This window comes from Cetorhinus maximus, chromosome 18 (genome assembly GCF_964194155.1).
Source record: "Cetorhinus maximus chromosome 18, sCetMax3.hap1.1, whole genome shotgun sequence".
Classification (NCBI taxonomy): Eukaryota; Metazoa; Chordata; class Chondrichthyes; order Lamniformes; family Cetorhinidae; genus Cetorhinus; species Cetorhinus maximus.
In genome coordinates, this window is record NC_135896.1 from 37,658,632 (window position 1) to 37,681,798 (window position 23,167).

The window sequence follows — 23,167 nt, forward strand, 5'->3', positions numbered from 1 at the left end:
TCTTTGTTAAACTCAAGGAAACCTGTCCTATTGGTCCTTTCATGATCACAGCACATAAGTTCTCATTGAATTGAGACGTATATCCTTTTCGAAGTATATCCTGTTGCAGTCAATGAGGAAAGGGAAAAAAGGGGAGCCACTTGACCCCTGCTCAACTGGTTATAACACTAGCAACAAAGCAAATTGGTGAACAAGAATAGACATTTGGTTACAAATAATTTAGAAAGTATATTTTATAAACAATAATATGTTCAGCTCACGCACTGCAAATTGCATTTGATTGAAGGATGGAGACATCCTTCCCCTTACATTGGTTCTTCTGCCCCCATACATCACTATCAACACCTTGGGGGGGGCTACCATTGACCAGAACTGAAGCTGAACTGGACCAGCCATATAAATGCTGTGGTTACAACAGCAGGTCAGAGGCTAGGAATCCTGTGGCGAATAACTCACCTTCTGACTCCCCAGTGCCTGTCCATCATTTACAAGGCACAAGTCAGGAGTGCAATGAAATACTCCCCACTTGCCTGGATGAGTGCAGCTCCCACAACACTCAAGAAGCCTGACACTGTCCAGGACAATGCAGTATACTTGATTGGCACCTTTCCACATTCACTCCCTCCACCACTGACGCACAGTGGCAGCAGTGTGCACCATCTACAAGATGCACTGCAGGAACTCACCAAGGCTCCTTAGATAGCACCTTCCAAACCCATGACCACTAGCCACCTAGGGAAAAGGCAGCAGACACATGGGAACACCACCACCTGGATGTTCCCCTCCATGCCACTCACCATCCTGACTTGGAAATATATTGCCGGTCCTTCACTGTTGCTGGGTCAAAATCCTGGAACTCCCTCTCTAACAGCATTGTGGGTGTACCAACACCACATGGACTGCAGCGGTTTAAGGTGGCAGCTCACCACCACCTTCTCAAGAGCAATTAGGGATGGGCAATAAATGCTGGCTTAGCCAGTGACACCCACATCCCGTGAACAAATAAAAAAAAAACATACCTGGTTAATGGGGTAGGTAGTGACATACAATGAAACTGACTGCAACAGAGTTAATAATCTAAGGCAATTCTCCTTCAATTTTTCCAGCTTCACACTATGTGGGAACATACCAGTCCAGCATTCCAGCATTTCCCAACTCCAATGCAGGTTGACACTCTAATAAAGTAGTGAAGGAGTGCTACACTTTCAAAGGTGCCCTTTTTAAATGGAACATTAAATAGAGGCCCCATCCACCCTCAGGTGAATGTAAAACATCCTAGTCGTCATCTCATTGTTGTTTGTGGGAGCTTACTCTATGCAAATTGGCTGCCAAGTTTCCTACATAACAGTGATACATTTCAAAAGGACTTCATTGACTAAAGCATTTTGGGTTGTTCTGAGGTCATTAAGGCACTACACAAATGCAAGTTTCAAGCTATACTTTTTTAGTGCTTCTCCTCTCTTAACAAGGTATTTTTTAACAATGTGAACTGGCATCTAAACCAAAAGGAAGAGAACACCTTCATAATTTGTGTTCCTTTACAGTCATTCAATCTTTACTATAATGCCAGAAAGAAAGAAAGGCTTGAATTCATATAGCACCTTTCACAATGTCCCAAAGCATTTTTTGGCAATGATGTATGTTTGAAGCACGGTAGTCACTGTTGTAACGTTGGATGTCTTAATGAGTCCTTAAGAGATACTTAAGCACAAAATCTAGGCTGAAGTTCCAGTGCTGCACTGTTAGAGGAGCAAACTCTCGGGTGAAACGTTAAATCGGGGCACTGATCATTTACACTCACTTGGTGTAGCAAAGTCACTTACTCAACTTCAACCTACATTTTGAGTAACCCATTTCTTTCAAATCAAAATACACTTACAGAATCGGCAATAGTACTCAATGAAGAGTTTCAACACAATTTTGATTCTTCTAATGAAACAAATTTTGTCCCTTGTGAGTTATAAAAGCAATCAGGTAGGACAAGTTACCTCAAGTGTCTTCAATGCAGTTTCCTCTTAGCAGAGACTTACATAATGCACTCAAGATAGCACTCAGAAGCAATTGTGCAGCCGTTAAAGTACATAATAAAATAAAACCGGTATCTCATCAAACCACTTGCCTCTAATCTGAACAATATAGCCTTCTTCTCTTGTCTGTTCATGAGTGCATATTCCTCTCTCAACATATGGCTTTCTTTGCCATAGTCCAGACAGAATAGCTACTCCTAGATTTCTGACAATGCCAAGCAGTTGCTGGAAGAAAATCAGGGCAGTGTAGTTTGACTTGCCCAAAACTTTCTCTCCTTGCTACACAGGAGCAATTAACTTCCCCTCACAACATTTGACGTTACAGACCGTCTGAGACAGAGGGCTGTATGGAATCACGTGCAAGTTATAAGTCATGGTAAACTAGGCCCTACTAATTGGCAAAACTTTGCTTTAGCACTTGATTCACCCTTTGTTTATAAAGCAAACCACCATGGCATCAGTGACAAAATAGTTTAACAATCATACTTGCTGAATATGCAGTGATCTGATCTTGAATTATCTGATGCCTTGTTTCATGAGGATTGCCATACCAAATTTATGCTACAGCATCCAAAAAATCTAAAATTAAGTCTATTAAGATCGACCCAAGCAGGTAGCTCAGGGCTGGTATAGCATTGTGTCTGGCAGGCTGGCACAGAAGCAAATGTACCATAATGCAACGAGAACACTCTAGCTGCACATCAGTGCAAGGCTGACTCACTCATGCCAACTTTTCAATCATGTTGCTACTCAAGTCTCCTACAAAATGTTGAACAACGCTGTAAATACAGAGCCATATACATAAATGTACTATGGCACTCAGCAGCTTGAGGCAACTCCAACAACCACTAGCTACAGCCAGTAAAATTCTGCCAGTAAAGATGAAGTGCTTATTCTCAAATTTTTTTTCTTCTTCCCCTTACTTTCTTTTTCCTGGTGGCTCATTCTAAGCATGACATCCCCGATAGAGGCAGCCCTCTGATATAATATCCAATGAGATCTCATTTCTAAATCTGAACATCATGTGCCGAAAGGTTATTTGCTGGAATTATAACAGCTAAAACTTTTCCTTTATTGATCTGATGTTCACACAAGCAGACAATTGGCAAGGCTCTGAAAATAGTAAGACATAAAGTGTGATATGGAGCAGGAACTCGGACTGATTTTTCTCCTCAGATTAGCACATGGGAACCCCTATGGCACATTCATTTTTAATGTTTTCGAGCTAAGTCAATGCAAAGCAGAGATGAAGCATGGATGGTCCTTTGAATAGCTTAGTGGCATATTATGTGATTCATTTAACCATTGGGCCAACCTTAATTGGTAGCCTTACTTTACTGATTAATAAAATATAAGGTATCACTTAACAAAATGAACAAAGTTGGATTCTGGATAAGAAATAACTAATGTTCAAATTCACTAATTACAATTTATATTATTTATTTCACAACTTAAAATCCACAGCAAACATGTCTACTTATTCTTAGCTGTTTCTTGGCAATTTGCAATTTTGAAGTTAATGAAATGACAGTGAAAATGCTCATTGTAAATTTTGCTGAACTCTGAAACCAATTTAATGATGTTAAAAGGAAGTAACAAAGAAAGGAAAAAAGCCAGATTCAAGGCAGAATGACTTTGAAGCAATATTTTCTTTATACTCCAGTACATAAATGTGATATTGCATACATTCACATTTTTAGTATTCATATTTTAAAATGCTCTACATTATACAATTCAGGACTGGCACAACACAGCCACAGATATACAAGTAACTCCCCACCCTAATCAATCTAATTATATGGCCGAGCTATTTCGCTCTCTGGTTGTATGGCTACTGAGCTTTGGCTTTTGATTTTTTTAATGTTGTATTTTAGTCCAGTTCATTCGAGGGCATGTTTTAATATCACACACAAAGCACTTTCATCGAAGGAACATGTTAAAATGAAGATGGAGCATATTCATCTTAAGGGATCTTCCTAACAGAAGGGGGCACTGTGTTAATCATAATTTATTCTCATACCTTCTCCTACAACTGACTAAATAAAGGATGCTGTCAGGTATGGTAAAATATTTCCTTACATGTCTGTTCTTTATAAAGCAGGGCTTGATGGAAGATATCAAGTTTGAAAAGAGTAGGCAGCAAAACAAGAAGAATCATTGAAACAGTACATTAAAACAATATTTTAGACAGGAGTGAATTGCACATCACTTAGTTTCTGTAAATCCCAACACTCTAGGATGCAGATTAATTATATGTACACCTAAATGTCAAAATGGTTACGGTTTTACAAGCTCGGGAGTTCAAATAAGTACCTGCAAAGCGCTTGCTAGAACCGGAAAATAGGAATCGATGACTAAGTACTAAGAAAGTTTGATCTTTACTGGGTAACAGAGCAAAATAACACCTGAATCTTTTCTTCAGGTATATTAAAATTTAATTGTTCAGATGAATTGAGACCACCAGGTATAATGACTGAGGAGCTTTTCAAAAAATTTGTCTAATTTTATTTGAACTCCGTCTATAGTTAATTGGTATTGCAATCAAACACAAACCTTTTCAAAAATGCCAACCTATAAGTGTAGTAGACTGTCGAATTACATTATAATATGGGCAAAGAATAATTCTATTTTTTCCAAGTACAATCACAATGGTAACTGCAGCTTGAAGTCATTGTGAAATATGACTATTTGAGTACTTTGAACAATAATTTTCAAGCATTAGCAATAGTAACAGTAAGTGCAGGGAGTTTCATGGAAAGCTACAGCAGAAGTAATTAGGATGGAAAAAGGAAGCACAGCTAGCTCAGAGGGTCAGATTATGCAAGTGGTAACAAGTTAGGGTGACAAAGCACGTACAGAAACTTACTTCTTCCCAAAATGCTAGGAGAGATGATGTAGACGAGGAAGAAACAGAGCCCTTTGTGCAACAGATATGAGAAAAACAGTGAATTCCCTTTTGCAAATTCAAAAGTATTCATCAGGACACCATCTCTCACAAAGAGATTGCTGCATTTGGGCATAATCAATTTTGTTCAAAGGAAGGTCTTCATTTAATTTAAAAAAAGACCAAATGCTTTAAAGATTCTTGGAAGATGTTTGGAGTTAGCATATGCAATGTCACAAAGTGTACAACTAGTTTATTTTGTTTTTAAAGTTCTAAAGATTATTATGGACCATAGCTTGAAAAATGGAGTGTGGACTGAATAAACTAGTCACAAAAATCAGCAAGCACACTTTTTTTTCTGGGTATCTAACCAGCATTTCCTTACCAAATCTTACTGCTTTTCAGCATATCTGGCTTTTGCCTAAAAACTGTGTCAATTTGCTTGAAAAGATTGCAAAACATATTCCATGTAGATGTGGCAAGACTGTCTACTACAGGCAAACCCATTTTTCTGCCCTATTTTACATGATATAATATCCACCCAGCGCAAATAAAATGTATAAACCACCACAGATAAAATACTCCCCGATTTTGAATTTTATCACTATATAATGAGCACTTACTTTAAATCCCAAGTCATGTGGAATTGGGGAGGTGTTAAAGTAGTCAAAAATGGAATCCTGAAAATCTGGAAGTTTGAGACCTTTAAAAAAAAAGTAAAAGCCAAAATGTGAAAAAATTGCTTCCTTTAAAAAAAAGCTAGCCATACAAATTTTACTGATGTTTTTTAAAAAAGCAGTTCATAATTGTATTTACAGCTCATAGTAAAGCTGTTCCAACCTGCAGATGTCACTAACCTTTTTCTGTTCTGGCTCTGTTTTCCTCTAATTCTTTCTTTAAATTCTGTATCTCTTCTACAAATTGCTGATTCTTGGCATCCGCCTCCTTCAGTTTGCTAAAATAAAATTTTCATGATAGAGATGGAATGCAGAACACCAAGATGAATTCAATCGACAAAAGTTTTCATACGCAACCCAAGAAATTTGCCAAAGATTTTAACATTCAATATTTTAAACACGATTTTGCCAGTTAGAAAAATCAGGAGATCTTGCATTTATATAGTGCCTGATTACATTCCTGAGGCATTCCAATGTGCTGCATAAGCAAAGAATTATTGCTTTAAGGGCATTCACTGTTGTTCTGTGGGCAAGTGCAACAGCCAATTTGAATGCAGCAAGAATCCACAAACAGCCAATGACATAAACCACCAGTTAATTTGTCAATGGTGGTGCTGGTTCATCTGAAGGACAGCACCTCTACCAATTGCAGCATTCCTTCAGGAGTGCCCTAAAGTTCCAGTCTCCTCAAATCTAAATAATTTAACTTGAGTGTCTTGGCTATTTGCTTTCCAATTGGCCGAATTTAATTAATTTAGTTAAATTTCTAGTTTGGGTCTGGAAACAGTTATGAGTCTGGTATATTTATAAAATATATAGAATGTATTAAAAAAAAAGGACAAGGCTAAACAGCCCCTCGAGCCGGTACCAGCATTCAATTAAATCATGGCTGATGATCTATCTCAATTCCACTTTCTCGTCCTATCTGCATAGCCCCCAGTTCCCTTATTGTACAAAAATCTTGAATACACTCAAATAATTTGACATCCACAGTCCCCAAGGTCTGTTTCACAACCCTTTGAGTGAAGACATTTCTCATCCTAACTGCCCTAAATGGTTGACTCTTATTCTGAGGCTATATCCTCTCGTTCTAGACTCTTCAGCCAAGGGAAACAGTCTATCAGCATCTACCCTATCAAACCCTCTAAGATTTGTACACATACACTGTTAGGAGTGCTGTGTGCTATTTGCAGAAAGGTAATTTTAAGTCAGAGAGGGCCTAGAGCAGATATTCACCAGGATGGTATCAGAGATGAAAAATTACAGTTATGAACAGAGACAATGGCCAGGATTTTATGGCCCCTCCCGCCCGGCAGGATATTACGGTCCTGCCAAACTGAATGGAGGCTTAAATGGCTCGCTGCACCCGCCGGGGGAGACACACCTTGGCGCGGCCGTAAAATCCTGGCCAATGTCCCAGTCACAAGGTTTGCAGGCACCAGTCATGGAGAGGTGACTATTTGGCTCACTGCACTTATGCCATTCCAATTCCAAACTGGAACCGAGAATCCCAAAGTATTCCCACTAACTTGCAATATTACACCCCCCCTACACCTTCCCCCATTTTAAGTGCTTAACCGCTCTTCTCTTAAAACTGCAACTGTCTCTGCCACAATGTTTTCAACATCTCAATGTAAAGAAATTTATCCTAACCCCTCTCCTCAATCTCAGGTGACAATCTCCAATTGAAGATCCCCAATTACCGACTCCTCAGTCAAAGTAAACCGTCTTTTTCCATTCACCCCATCAAACTCTACATAATCTTAAATATATTATTAAATTTCCTCTTAAATTCCTTCTCCAATGGAAGTCTCAGTATCTCAAAATTCTTTTCATAACTATTTTCTCATCTCTGGTATTATCCTGGACAATGTCTGCTACGTGCTCTCTGTATCTAATTTCCTTTCTATAATGGGCACACAGCGATCTTAACCATGACCTAAGCATCATCCTGTACAAATCTTAGAGGATTTGACAGGGTAGATGCTGATAGGCTGTTTCCCTTGGCTGGAAAATCTGGGCGTAGGGGACATAGGATAAAAGGTCAGCATTCAGGACTGATTAGAGAAGAAATTTCCTCACTCCAGGATTTGTGAATCATTGGAATTCTCTATCCCAGAGGGCTATAAATGCTCAGTTGTTCAGCATATTGAAGACTGAGATCAATAGATTTTTGTACTATAAGAGGGCTGAAGGCTATGCAAATAGGGTGGGAAAGTGCAATTGAGGTAAACCATCAGCCATGATCTAACTGCATGGTGGCACAGGCTCAATGGGCTGTATGGTCTATTCCTGCTTCTATTTTAAAAGTATATGCCCCATCAAAATAGCAAAAGCATAACCACTTCAAGCCAAAAACTAGAAATTTAACTAAGTTAATTATTTAGAAGTTGCAATGAAAGTTTAGGGTAAAAAATTTTAAACACGTCAAAATTCAAGTTGAAAGTCTAGCAAATAGTTACAAGGAAGCCTACAGAAGTTTGGAGCAGTGTTTATTAATTCTTCTGATTTATGGAGACTAGATTAGTGAATGGTTAAAGGTGGCATCTGTGGAGGCCTAGTCAATTATGTGAGTAATGCCATGGGAAATGAATAGCAGTGCTACTGAACAGATGCACCAAAAATCCAGCACCAGGAACTAGTATGATAATAAAAATCATACCTCTCAAATGCCATGTTAGTAGCTTTCATTCTACTTAGCTCTTCCTGTACCAATTGCTTAGCACGTATTTCTGCTTCAAGAGCTGACTGCAGCTCTAACCTAGCCGACATATCCAACTTTGCGCTGCGTCTTACTTTCCACAGTGGATCCTGGAAAAGTATAAGATGACATAGGACATTAACATATTAGTTTGTCTGGAAAATATTAACAGTGGAGTTACAGTCAGTAAAGTATGAGGGAGCTGAATTAACTTAGCTTTGAAACACCCTATGTTAATAATGATTGCTACTGATGGCATTTAATGATGCCAATTTGGTTTCTCATATTATTGGGTCCAGTAACTTCTAAACTATGATGGTGACATCACTGCTCACTTCTTAAATACATTGAGAATGGCAGCTATATATAATAACATAAATATGTGTATATATATATGTGTGTGTGTGTGTGTGTGTGTGTGTATGTAATATAAATGAGTTTGTAATGTATATATATATATAAAAAAATATATAAATATTATAAATGAATCCTACAAGGGGCTTTGACAGTGAGGCTCTCCAACAGTTAAATGCCAATATACTTCTGTATTTTGCTGAATTTTGTTTGTTACTCTATCAACAGTGTACAAACAAAATCAAAGCACATTTCCCTCAGGTTGGAGATGGCCGGTAACTATAATAATATGCTATCTTCTCCAGAAATATTTTATGCTACCTTGTAATTTGTATCATTACATAGGATTATAGATTTAACAGTTAACTTTAACAGCATAAAGCGATATATTGACATTTCAAAAATTTGTTTTCATAATTTGTTGATCAAGTGTACCTACACATTAATTCTGGGTAAAATTTTACTCAATGTAGAAAAGTACATTTGTTACTTTATTGTGTAAGATTATTCACCCATAAATGATGCTTTAGCTTAGAACATATCACTTTCAACACACAAGATTTTTACAAAACTGTAGGTGAATATTTCTAATACGAATTGAATCCGTTAATTTGTTCTAAAACTAACATTCTTTCTTCAGCAAAAACAAAGTGAAAGATTATAATGATCAGGATTCAATTCAACCAAAGTAAATGACTATAATCATACCAGTGTTCTTGAGCCTAGACTAGAATTGCGCAGTGATTCAAGTTCTTCTGTCATCTTGGATGCCAGAGCTTGTAAGTATCCTCTTGCGTCCTTCTCATCACTTACCCTAACAAAAAAGTCTCCTTGTTATATCATGATTTATAATAAATAGAAAAAATACAAGATAACCTACAGATATTAGAGGAAATACAATCTCATAAATGACCACAATAGTAGCACTGAAACAGTTCTATTTTTAAAGGAGCACTACTTCATACCACTGTATAATCTCTGCAATTTGAGCTTCCCAGTGAGCCACTGACTCTTTTCTGGCTGCAAGGTCCTGCAATTCATCTTCAAGTCGTCTGTTCTGTGTTGTAAGCTTGTCCACAAACGTACTTATCTGAAAATCAAAAGCTGTAATTTTTAAATTGGGAATATACATGTTTTCCAAGTGAATAGCTTGCGAATGCTTCATGTGCGCAAATAGAATTTTATCATAAATTTACATTGAAGCAAAACATTTTTTATTCCCAGTAAACACAATCATCATAGGAACCCAAAAACTAAATTAGATTAAATGCTTAGTAGTCTGGTAGTCCATATGAGTTTGTAACAAGTCAGGCTATAATGTTTTGAAAATATATAAATGCTTCATCCGGTCATTTTCTAAACTGGATGCTTGTGCACTTCCCAGCAGGTATTACAGAACAACAATCAGGAGGAAGAGCCCAAGCTGAATTTCTTATTGTGCATCTAGGATCATTGAGGTCAAATGTAGTGACCCAATACTGTCACAGTACAGATGAAAAGTCATCCACCTGAAATGCTGGGCAGAGTTTAACTCCTGCGATGGGGGTACCCCACTGGCCAGGGAACCAATGGGAGCCCGTCACTTCTGTCCCAGAGGCCCGACGCTATTTAAGTGCAATTAGCTGGCCAGCATGAAGCATCACCTCGGATTAAGTCTCCAGTAGGACAGAAATCCTGACCCCAAGAGCTGCTGGCCAATCAGAGGCTGGCAGCTCTCAATGGCCAGCAGTGCCAGTGGGAGCAGTGGCTGCTGCAGGTAATGTTCTGAGGTCTTCACCAGGGATCATTGCAGAATCCCTGGAGACAGGCGAGTAGATGAATGGGGCAAGATGGGGTCACTGGTGAGGTAGAAGGGGTGGGGGGACGGTCAGATGCAAAGGCAGGAAGGTGACTTTCAGCACCTCTCCCCAGATACTGGGTCCTTTAATCGGAGACCCATGTGAGTCCTATTATATCCCTAAGCCACCATTAAATCCCAGTGGCTTAAGGATAATTGGCTTTAAGTGCTTCATTGATGAGCATAATTCACATCCCACCATCAGCAGGCATGATTTCAGTGTTGGGCCCTTCCTGCCACCAACTAAATTAGGGACAGTTTTCCTGAGGTTGGGAACTGGACACAGGAATGCCCACCTGATTCTCTCCCTCCCCCCCACCCCTTCCCTACCATCATGCCCCCTCTGGCAGGCTCCATTAGATTCTGCCCATTAACTGTTTCTCTCTCCAAAGATTCTGCCAGACTTGCTATAAATTGACAGTTTTTATTTTAGGCACAATTATAGTGCTGGCTGAAATGAACAATCTTGTTCTTTATCATTAATCTTGCTAAAAAGGTCATTAACAAAGAACAGCTTAAAAAAGTAGTCTTTTGTTTTAAATTCTTCATTAAAATGTTCAGCTAATAATTAGTACCATGTGATGGGACAAGACTGCAACTGTGTGACTTAATAGAATTAATGTGTCAGTTATTACAGGTGGCTTCTATATCCAATACACATTGTATATACTGTAAACAGAACAATATTTGTTTCAACTGGGATTTAGAACTTCTACAACCATATAGAAAAGTTAATTGATTCTAATTGGATTAGATTATATCTTTTGAATAATTCCTTAGTCCTATCTTTGCACTGCCATACTTTTTTTCAAAGCTGTAGCTACAAACCCAGATGTCATCAACTGACTCTGCAGGGCAATAAAAATGGGTCAGCAGCAATGGGCAATGCAGAGAAGCTTATCAAGTTACTGATGCTTTTTGATATACTTATTTCATAACAACAAATTAGGTTCCTACCCAAACCTGGTCCAGCAAATGTATGCATCTGATAGTACTTTACATCAAAAATGAATGCATGGGCAATTATATATATTTTTGATATGAACATTTGCCTTAACTTAAAAACAGTAGATTTCATGGATCCAGGGTGATAATATTACTGAAATAAATATCAAGTGAAGTGACTTACTCGATCATTCTCAACTGAAAATTTCTTGTTCTCTTCAATAAGCATGTTTCGCTCACATTCATACTTCTTTTTCAGTTCACCCAGAGTTTCCTCCATCTCATTGTGCCTGTACACAAGAAAATAGACATATTCAGCATTTTTTCAAATTGTGCTATAAATTGACAACTTATTTGTTTAATAATACATCATAGGGGTCTTTTCTGATGCAACATTAGTGTCTGTCTATATAGATAATGCTCTGCAAGAAGCAGTTACACTCAATATCTAAACCTAGGGCTAAATGTGTACGGTTCTTTCTTATCTGAACTATATACAAAGGTTTGGATAGAGGACAGATGAATCATTCACATTTCACTACTTACTTTATGCTATTGTTTTTGTATATGTTAAGCATAATGGTAAAATGAGGCTTATGATTCAAAACACATGATGATCTAGTAGCAGCAATGTAGTTTTTGTAATCCTAAAAGCATTGCTCTTAATACTTGCAGAAATATCAAGTAATTGAATTTCTCCCCAAAATATCAAGACATAAATGGATTAAGAATGAAATGCATCTGAAGGCACTGTAGTAAATTTAACCTAAAATATTTGCAGACTCAATAGCTAGTATCTCTTATTACACTAAAGTTGTTTTTGTTCAATGGATTTTTGAATATTACCAAACTAAGAATGGTTTACTGGAAATTAGGGTCAACTGGGTTTGAACTTGGATATTAAAAGATTAGTTGTTTTTACCAATGGCTGAAAAATAGGAAATTAACAGCAAAACTCTTCACAATTACAGCTTCAAATTTTAAATGAACATTCTTGATTGAATTATCTGAAGAACTCAATAAATGTTCCATGTTTTGCATCAAAACGAGTGAAAACTAGTAATATGTCCTATTTTTCTCAATATGCCTGAACATTGAAAGCCTAAATTTCATACAAGTACACAATGCTATTTAGTTTGACCTCCTTTAGAACCATAGAACATACTTCGTATGCAACAAAAATATTGAAAATATAGAAATAAACATAAATAATGAAGAGCAATGTGCATGCATTAAACAAATATAGGAGACTATGCTGGTTAAACTCAAGAGTTCTATAAATCTAACTGCGTGGAAGCAACCATCATAAGAAGTCAAATAAAGTCATGATTAGCTACAAAACTTGCTACTCTCAACTATTTATTAAAATAAGTCCATGCCTTCAAATCAGTTATTTTCTCCTCATTCCTGGTCTCTCCAATTGCGCCGAGGTCCTACTGTTCCCCAGAATGGCACTCCCTTCCTTGCTGTGGGAAAGCACCTGACCTGTGTTCTTGCCCATAATGACATGAGATATATATAGCAGTTTTATGATGCAGCACTTTAAATGTTCTACTAAGATCAGCCTTATCAGGGCAGCTGTCCAAGTGAGCTTTTCCCCTATTCTTCAGAAAACTATTTCTCAAGCTTCACACATTTTTGCAATGTTTCTGCAAGTAGTGTACTTATATTTAAAGCAACTAATAAGGCAAGAAGAGTTCTTAGTAATTAACTATGTTAAGCGCTTTTCTTTGGCTCTTTACCTGTCTCTCTTGGCTTTCTCCAATTTGTCCTTTAGTATCATGACGTCCTTTTGGAGAGCTAAATGTTGGGCATCTGAATCATGGAGCTCCTTTTTAAGGTTCTTAATTTCTGTGCTGTGAGCAGCTTCACACCTCATCAGTTCCTCCTCATAGAACACCAGTTTCTTCTCCAGTTCTGCTTTTACCTTGGAGAGTTCTTGCTGGTGCTGCAAGCTGGATCCAGCGGCCCGACCTCCTTGCTTCAGCTAAGCATGCGAGCAGAAAACAGTTGTTACTACTTTTAACATAAAAAATCCTCTCTCCTGGAGCTTCATCTCTAATGCACCTCCTTTGGCCAAAGCAGTTGGAATATTATTCTCAATACAGTATCCCAGTATTTTTCTGTTGTTTGGATGCCAGCCAATTAGTTCAGATATGGAAACTGAACAAGTGAAGCCAAATTGTCTTTGACCTTCGGTCTGTCCGCAAGCATGACCCAGACCTCCCTGTCGCTTGCCATTTCAACACACCACCCTGCTCTCATGCCCACCTGTCCATCCTTGGCCTGCTGCAATGTTCCAGTGAAGCTCAACGCAAACTGGACGAACAGCACCTCATCTTCCGACTAGGCACTTTACAGCCTTCCGGACTGAATATTGAGTTCAACAACTTCAGGTCATGAACTCTCTCCTCCATCTCCACCCCCTTTCTGATCCCCATTTTCCCAATAATTTATAATTTTAAAAATATATTTTTCTTTTCCCACCTATTTTTAAATTTATTTCGATTTATCGTTTTATCTCTACCTTTTAGCCCATTTCGATCCCTTCCCCCCAACCCACCCCCACTAGAGCCATCTGTCACTTGCTTATCCTGCTTTCTACCCGTAATGTCACAATTAGCACAGTCCTTAGCTAATATCACCACCGTCAACACCCCTTTGTCCTTTTGTCTATGACATCTTTGGCAATCTCTTCTTTGCCTCCACCTATCACTGGCCCTCTATCCAGCCCCACCTGTCCCATCCCCCTCAACCAGCTTATATTTCACTACATTTCTATATTTCCTTTGTTCTGATGAAAAGTCATACGGACTCGAAATGTTAACTGTGTCTTCCTCTCCGCAGATGCTGTCAGACCTGCTGAGTTTTTCCAGCTATTTTTGTTTTTGTTTCAGATTTCCAGCATCTGCAGTGTTTTGCTTTTGTCTTTAATCAATTTGAGTGTGGCTTGTTTTATAATTATCCTCTAATTCACCTATATTTTTCCTTCAAATAGAAACATAATTTACTTTCTTAAAATTGTTTCAATATATTCTGACCTTTAACGATTCCACTTCACTTTCCAGTTGTTTGGAATAAGCTTCGCTGTGTTCTCGAAGCTTCCGCTCCTTTGATGCTTCAGCAATTGAGTCTTCCAACTGGGCTTCCAGCTAGAGAGAAAAGAAAATACTCATTGCAAACCTGTGCATACACCGCATTTTATATTTTCCACCACAAAACTGATATACAATCCTATTAGCACACATTAAAGTTGATTACTTACAACAATGTTTCACAAACAAAATCGTTTTTAACATTCTTGGATTAAGCAAAGAATTAAGAAATATTGGATGGCACTGTGTCTATTTTGCAGCATTAGGAGATTAAGAAATGATCTTGGATGTGAAAAAACATCTGAAGAGGTCAAAATAGGTTATGAGTTCTCAAATGATTAAAAAGGTTGGCAGCAATGAAGTGGCGAGCATTACGCTGCAATTTGCAATACGATTTACCACTGTAGGTCTATCCCTAGGTAACATTATTCACAAGTGACAAGATTGCATCAATGTCTTAATCAATTAAGTTTAATTCAGCTCATTACAATTACCATAATGAGTTAAATTTAAGGCAAGAAAAAGTCACTTTCAATAAATGGGGTGACTTAGATTGTGAAAAATTTAAAACATGTGGAATATTTTAGCAAACTTGGATTAAGTCAAAGCAGAGCACAAGAACACAAGATACAGGAGCAGGAGTAGACTATGTGGCTTGTCTAGCCTGCTCTGCCATTCAATACGATCATGGCTGATAATGGGCTTTAACTCTACTTTCCTATCCACTCCCTATAACCCTTAATTCCCTGTGAGACCAAAAATCTGTTTATCCCAGCCGTAAACATATTCAATGACGGTGCATTCACAACTCTCTGTGGTAGAGAATTCCAAAGATTCACAACCCTTGAGTGAAACAATTTCTCCTCATCTTGGTCAGAAATGATTGGCCTCTTATCCTGAGACTATTCCCCCGTGTTTTAGACACCCCAACCGGTGGAAACAATCTCTCAACGTCTACCCTATCACGGCCCATCAGAATTTTGTAGGTTTCAATGAGATTGCCTCTCTTTCCTCTGAACGCGAGAGAATATAAGCCCAATTTATTTAGCCTATCATCATAGGACAACACCCTAATCCCAGGCACCAGTCTAGTGAACCTTCACTGTACTGCCTCCATGCAAGCATACCCTTTCTTAAATGTGGAGACCAAACTGCACACAGTATTCCAGATGTGGTCTCACTAAAAACCCTGTACAACTGTAGCAAGTCTTCTTTATTCTTTTACTCCAATCCCCTTGCAATAAAGACCGACATGTCATTGCCTTCCTAATTGCTTGCTGCACCTGCATGCTAACCTTCTGCATTCCTTGTACAAGCACACCCAAGTCTCTCTGAATATCAACGCTTACAAGTTTCACACCTATTAAAAAATATTCTGCTTTTCTATTCTTGTGGCTAAAGTGAATAACTTCACACTTCCCTACGTTATACTCCATCTGCCATCTTGTTGCCCACTCACTTAACCTGTCTATATTTCTTTGCAGCTTCTGTGTCCTCCCCACAGCTTACATTCCCACCCTAGCTTGGTATCATCAGCAATGATGATTTGATACATTACTCTCTATCTCTTCATCTAAGTCATTAATATAGACTGTAAACAGCTGAGGCTCCAGCACTGATCCTTGCGGCACTCCACTATTCACTGCCTGCCAACTTGAAAAAGCCCCGTTTATGCACTCTCTCTGCTTTATACCTGTTAATCAATCATTTACCCATGCTAAAATACTACTCCCAACTCCATGAGCCCTTACCTTGCCTATTAACCTTTGGTGTGGCACCTTTTCAAATGTCTTTTGGAAATCTTACTGGTTCTCCATTACCTACGCTATTAGTTACATCCTCAAAAAACTCTTAAGTTTGTCAAACAGGATTTTCTCTTAGTAAAACCATGTTGACTTATTCTATCATATGATGCTTTTCTAAGTTCATTGTTAAGACATCCTTAAGAGCAATTTAGTAAATAAAAAGCCATGGGCATTTGTGGAATATGGTGTCAATTTAATTTTCAAAGTGTCTAGGTCAATAGTTCTCACTATTGAGGCACTACAATTGGCTGCAGCACTCCTGCATTAAGGAAGAAAAAAGCTGGTCATGGTACCTTGTCCTGCTGGAAATGGGTAAGGGCAGAATCAGGGTCAGATGCGACATTTTTCCACCCTCCAGTAAATATACACTTTAAAAGCTCACACATATAAATAATGCGCACTTGAGTGATTAATCAGGCCATGTCAGGGGTGGGCTAAGGTATGCACAAAATCAATCCCAATAAGGGAAAGTCAGGAGTTGATTCTTTCAGGAGAAAAAGAGAGGAGAATGTATGTGGCAGGGAGAGGGGAAGAGGAGGAAAGGGAAAAAATATATATTTGGAATTAAATTCATGTCATCACAATCCATAGAACCACACTACATTTAGATATGTCAAATATTGTTACTTCAGATACTCCATCATTGGGGATAAATTGAGAGTTGCAAAACATATTACTAGAATAATGGAACAGACCTTATAAGTCTTTTATAAATATTCATAGTTATCAAAAAATCCTGCCTGGAGTGGATAAAGAACCAGATTTAAGATCTATACAGTTCAGGTGAATAATTAAGACTATATACTTAACACTTCTTTTTTTCTCTCTTCGCCGAAAGGTAAAACAATAGTAACATTATTTTGTGTTCGGTGACTACTGAGGGCAAAGGCATTGCACAAGCTGTCTCTTTGCTCTTCTGTCCTCCCCAAAACTAGTGCTTATACACTCAATATGGCGGATCCCCCAACAAAAAGATGAAAAACATTATACCATAAAAATGACACATCAATTTCCACTAAGATGTGCATTGCTGAATTATGCTTTGAGATTTACTCCAAGAACTCAAACAACTTTAATACCTGGGAATTTATTAGGAAAGACTATCTTGTAGATCATGAAGTACTTTTTAAAAAAATAAGTAGCCTATTGCAGAATGGTTCAAGATCTGGATATTTAAATTTTAGGACTGAAAAGCAGTATGGTGCAGAGGTTAATAAAGTAGTAATATATTTAGACAATTTTGATTTCACCAAAATACTGTTTACCAGCAAAACCCACATATTTGTAGAAAACTAACAAAGCAATGATGATTTTATGTAAATCAAACTCATCTTTAGATTAAATTCCTCTCAATGGTGTTATCATATACACTGTCTTCTCATAATACAGTTCCTTAGTACTGGAGTGTATTGATCTTATATGAGCTTGGTCAGAGTTAAATTGATCTTTTGTTAACTTACGGTCTTACTTTCTATTTGCAATTACTGTCAGAATTATAATTCTAGGAAGGGACAATGCTGTGGAAGAGATCCTAAAACACTGGGGGATATATATCAATTGTTGTTCTTAACATTGTAATATTAAGCTAGAAATATTGGGAACATTAAATATGATTTATTAATAAATATATCCAACCAGAAAATTGAATTGGAATTGGAAGGCCTATCATTTATGCTTGAAGTTGTAGATCAATATAGGTGTGCAATGAAAATATTTGCAGTATCTAGAATCAGGACTGTTGCGTTGCAGTGATTCATATTTTGAAAAAGATTTTTCTACAGCAATTTATTTTTTTTAGAAAAATTTGCTTACTATCACCTTCACTTGTAATGTGGCTTGTCTGATGATAACCACATAAGTGAACAGTTCAGAATTTTTTTTTCTGTTGCAGTACTTTGACCTGGCACACGAAGATAGCAAGGAGAAAAAAGTTCTGAAGCTCAACAGCATTACACAGGTACAATGTGGCAATATGAAGTAATAGTCAGATGGAAAGAAGCAGTCTGTGAGGAATTGCATTAAGAAAGATGGAATAAATGACTGGGAAACTGAGGGGATCTCTCCTTTTCTTTCCATTTCTACCCAGTCAAACATCTCCAACACCCTCACATAATTAGTTCTGCTGTGTTCAGTTCTTTGATCTTGCACTGAAACAAAGTGCATTTGTTCCAGGATGAAGAAACTTGCACTAAATGCTTTGCACATTTGGCACAAAGCAATAGTAAGGATTCAAATTGTCAAACAGTTGAGGAAAAGTTATATTTGAAATATTTGACACATTGGAAAACAAATCAATTTACAATGACAATTATTAGCATACTCATTATTCTATCCCTTTGATTGTTTCTACAGTTACTATGCTCCTTTTGCTTCTTTACAGCTTCTGGTGCTCTTTCCTAACCCATTAACTAGTTTGCCCTTTTAGGACTTACTTGAATTAGAGATCAAGAAACAGTTTCTAACAAGTGCCAAGTTAATACATAGGATTACTACTTGCTATGCAGAAATCAATATTTTTCCAAACACAAACATTTAAGTTCTATGCAATCTGGGACTATGAACATATTCTTTTAGTTTGTTGGTAACTTACCTCCTTTCTGGCCCTCTCTGCTTTCCGGATCTCTTGACGCATTGCATCAATCTTCTGCATAGCTACATCCAACTCTTCCTCTTTGTCACGGAGATGTCGGGATAACTTCTGTTTTTGTGAACGCAACTCTGCCATCCGTTCATTGACTTCGGAGAACTCCTGCATTGCAACTTTCCTCTGCTGATGTGCATCCTTCAATTCCTTGGTTTGGGATTTTTGTCTTTCAAGGGTTTCAACAAGTTGCTATCAAATTTATGGGTTAGAAAGACATTACTTTAATACAAAAGATAAATTTGCAGAATTTAAGAATTTTCTACAACTTAAGCTGCATTATGCTACAGATTCCAATTTCAAACTGGCACCTATAGAACTGAATGAAGTTCATTGACAAAGCAGCAGTGTGCATGCTCCAGTCCCACGGGTTGTTAATTTCTAATATTAGAAAAGTGTAGGCTAAAGTAATACTTCTCTGGTATTATTCTTACTCTAGATTGTGCTTTGTCCTTTTCCATTGCCAACTTAAACTTTATGATACAATGATCACCGTTCCTTACATATTCTCCTACTTATCCACTTGGCCCACCTAATTCCCAAGAACCGGGTCCAGCAGTGCTTCCTTTCTTGTTGGAAACATATTGCTGTAGAAAATTTTTGCAAACACACTCTAGGAACTCATGCCACTCTCTGCCCTTTACACTACCACTATTCCAGTCTATATTCAGGTAAGTCCCCCATTATAACTAATTCTTGCGCCTCTCTAATTTCCTTGCAAATTTGTTCCTTTAAATCCTTTCCACTAGTTTGGTGGCCTATAGACTACAATGAGCAATGTAATTGCACCATTTTTGTTCCTTAGCTCTGGCCAAATAGATTCTGTCCTTAACCCCTCTAGGGTATCCTCTCTCTCCAGCACTGCAATGCTCTCCTTAATCAATACTGCCACTCCTCCCCCTTTTCTTCCTTTCCTATCTTTCCTGAACACCTTGTACCCAGGAATATTTAACACTCGGTCCTGCCATTCTTTGAGCCTAATGGTAGATTAATTGGCCTATACTTCCGTATAAATTTCAGTTATAGACAGTTGGCCATTTTTTTTTAAGAATCTGTTCAGTTAGAACATGCATTTCATGCTTTCTCAATGCAAATAGTTGTGTTGTCTTTGCAGTTCCTCCCCATCCACTCACCTCCACAGCTTGAACATTATATTTTATGACCCAAAAGGTGGATACTTAGAAGTATTTATATATGTTTCACTAAAATATCTAGTCAATAAGTACAGGAAGTCCTCCTTTAATATTGTCCTGAACAATGTTGTTTTGCGTTAACAGCATTCTCCAATGAGAACCTTACATTTGCGTTGGATTGCTGCTGTTTAATGTTAATGTCACCGGACACCTGGACATTCCTGTGTAACTCCCATGTTGAGATTGCGAGGATAAGGTGAGGAACAGGAAATCTTGGGAGGGGGGGTTACGGGTCTCAGACTGTTTCACATAACATAGCTTTGCATAATGTCGCATTTTGCAGGAACCATTTAATGATATTAAGCAATGGCTTCCCGTACATCAGAATCAGCATTGTAATCTGCACGTCTGAAATGTTATATGTCTTTTCATTAACAGATGCTGACTGACCTGCTGCATATTTGAGGCAGTTTATATTTTTATGATATTTTAAGGATTTGTTCTATTTTTTTTATATTAGGATGCCATAGGAATATTATAACACTGCAGTAATGCTGTTTTCATTGCCTGACTTCTTGAGCTAGTGATACATCAATAATGAATTTAAAAAGCACTTCAAATTACAGTAATACTCCCTTTTAATCATAACCAACCAAGGTCTGTTTGCAATAATCAAAATATCAATTTTACTTGCGTACCTTGTGATTTTCTTCTTTTTCTTGTTTAAGTGCTTTAATCTGTTTTTCAAGTGCTTTTACTTTGTTTGTAGTTTCCTCAAAATCTTGGCGGAGAGACACTGCATTTTCAAGCTGATGTTCTAACCGATCAGATTCTAAAAAAAACAAAAGCAAAAGCCAACTGTCTGTAATTGAAACTTACTTTTGAACTGGCAGTTAAAAGAGTATTCAAAACTTTTCTGAACACATTTGTCTGCTTATAGTGTCATCTTTAAGTGTCTATCTTCACGATAGCTGCATATTACAAATTCATACATCTTGTTTCCCAACAGTGCAGAAATAGACAACAGCATTTTTATGGCCACAAATGCAATTTTGTTAACAATGGCATTAGAATATCTACTTCATAATCCTATGATATGCACCTCATGAAAATCATTTTTAGCGTCCTACCAGAGTTTGGCAGCATTGTATTCAATTTCAAAATACTGATTAAGTAAAAATAATGCATCAGATTCAAGTACAGAATCCTATGAATCTTTAATGGTATCCACCTCAGTACCATTTTGTTTTTATACAATTACAAATTAATTAAGGTAGCAGTGAATAGCAAAAGATGTGAAGGTTACTTGGCCATTTGAAAAATGGGAGTCCAAACAGCTCTGAAATATTCCCATAAAGTGGCCTACATTTGAGTCAAAGAGTTAACTGACTTGCAATAAATCTTCCAGATCATCTCAAAGATATAAATTCCTCAACCTGGGCAGAAGCATATAAACTGAGATGATAAGGTTAAAGCTTTATTTAAAAAAACTTTCCAGATTTACAGAAACACTTAGTTGCATCTACAAAGCATTTGTCTAAAGACAAATGAAAACTGTGTTTGGTGTTAGAAAAAATTAATAGCAAAAAATATTTCAGCACTGGAATCTTAGGGATGGTGGAATTTTTTTTTTTTAGACATTTCTAAATAAGAGTTACACACATCAAGAGTAATGCCCAAAGAGCCAAATAACATTGGGTAATTCTTCCAGGAAAGCATAAATCTTTTAAACTGGGTATCATAGGCACAAGAGAGTACAAATATCAGATGACACCTGCTCAAAAGGAGCAGTGTCCAATTTTCTAAAGCCCCATTAATGCACTAGCACTTGGAAGCACTTGTCTCTGAAATTTTTATTGACAAGGGGTGCAATAGCTACTAAATGAACTTCAAAGAATCCATGAACTTGATTGAAAATGTCTGCTGTATTCAGTTCAAAAAGTACTTAATTTATACATTCTAGATTAAGTAGTTTACTAATATTTCTCAGAGTAAGGGCAAGGGACAGCATGGGAATCAGTAATTGGACCTTTTGAAGTTGCACTTTTACTAAATTTTGATAGATATCCATGTTTTAATATAGGGCTGGAGTATAGATTATCAGAAATGGTGGTGAGAGCCACAGCCCACATGGGCTTTTCCAAGAAGGACCCCCTGATGAATGACATACTTGACACCAGAAATAGATCGACAGGAATGTGCCACTTTAGTAGCCAACTTCTAGTACATTTCTCTTCAAACGCTTTTGGTATCTAGACTTTGCATCTTGCATCAGTATCTCGTACAACAGTTGTGATATTTTTTCCTCTTAAGTATACAATCAACAGCATATTCAATTGTAGCTTTCAAGAGGGAATCTAATAAGCACCTGAAGAGCAAAGATTTGCAGAGCTACAGAGAAAAGTCAGTGGAGTGAGACTAACTGAGTAGCTCTTAGAGAGAACCAGCATGGACGCAAATGGCCTTCTTAGAATCATAGAATGGTTACAGCTTCAATGAAACATTTCTTGTCAGCTAAAGCTTGACTTGCCAATTGCTCAAAAGAGTGAGAAATGGACAGACTAGTAAACACCTGACATTTGGAAGTTAAAAATTAATAAAAAGATCTTTAATTAGCCAAATATAGCTTGCTCATTAACTCTGCAGTGAAATATGCCCTTCAGTAAACAAAACTATTCACTTCAAGAGACATTTTTGAATCACTTTATGACCACAGGACGTTATAAGATAGTTATGAATTAATGGAGACAGTTTAAACCAAGGTAGTGGAAAGGGGCATGTGACATCATACGAAGTCGGACCAGAGACAAGCCCATGTGACCTGGTTGCCAAACTTAAAAAGCCAAAACTTAATGAAAGCAACATGCCAGTTTTAACACCTTAAAAAGTAGAAGGCAGCTGTTCTTGCTGCTTGCATAATCACAGGCTCCTAGATGTAGTCAGACAGAAAATATGGGGAGGAAGACAGCCCACAACAGGTGCTGCTACACCAGGCAGAAAAAAAGGACTACTTTTGGGTTAACCACGAAGCAGAGTGCTGGTGAGGACAGAACACATGTTTGAGAACA

At 37.6% G+C, this 23,167-nt stretch overlaps 1 protein-coding gene across 3 annotated transcripts in view; it reads right to left on the reverse strand.

Moving 5' to 3' along the window:
* Positions 1–23,167, reverse strand: part of cdc42bpb (CDC42 binding protein kinase beta (DMPK-like)) — a 194,315-nt gene that overhangs the window by 37,317 nt on the left and 133,831 nt on the right. For all 3 annotated transcript variants that reach the window (XM_078562422.1, XM_078562421.1, XM_078562423.1), the window contains exons 12-21: positions 20,798–20,931; positions 18,916–19,158; positions 14,467–14,577; positions 13,168–13,412; positions 11,610–11,715; positions 9,609–9,733; positions 9,352–9,457; positions 8,251–8,399; positions 5,769–5,866; positions 5,535–5,614 (exon numbers count right to left, since the gene is read on the reverse strand). In XM_078562422.1, coding sequence (XP_078418548.1) covers positions 5,535–5,614; positions 5,769–5,866; positions 8,251–8,399; positions 9,352–9,457; positions 9,609–9,733; positions 11,610–11,715; positions 13,168–13,412; positions 14,467–14,577; positions 18,916–19,158; positions 20,798–20,931 — 1,397 coding nt within the window. The remainder of the gene's footprint in view (positions 1–5,534; positions 5,615–5,768; positions 5,867–8,250; positions 8,400–9,351; positions 9,458–9,608; positions 9,734–11,609; positions 11,716–13,167; positions 13,413–14,466; positions 14,578–18,915; positions 19,159–20,797; positions 20,932–23,167) is intronic.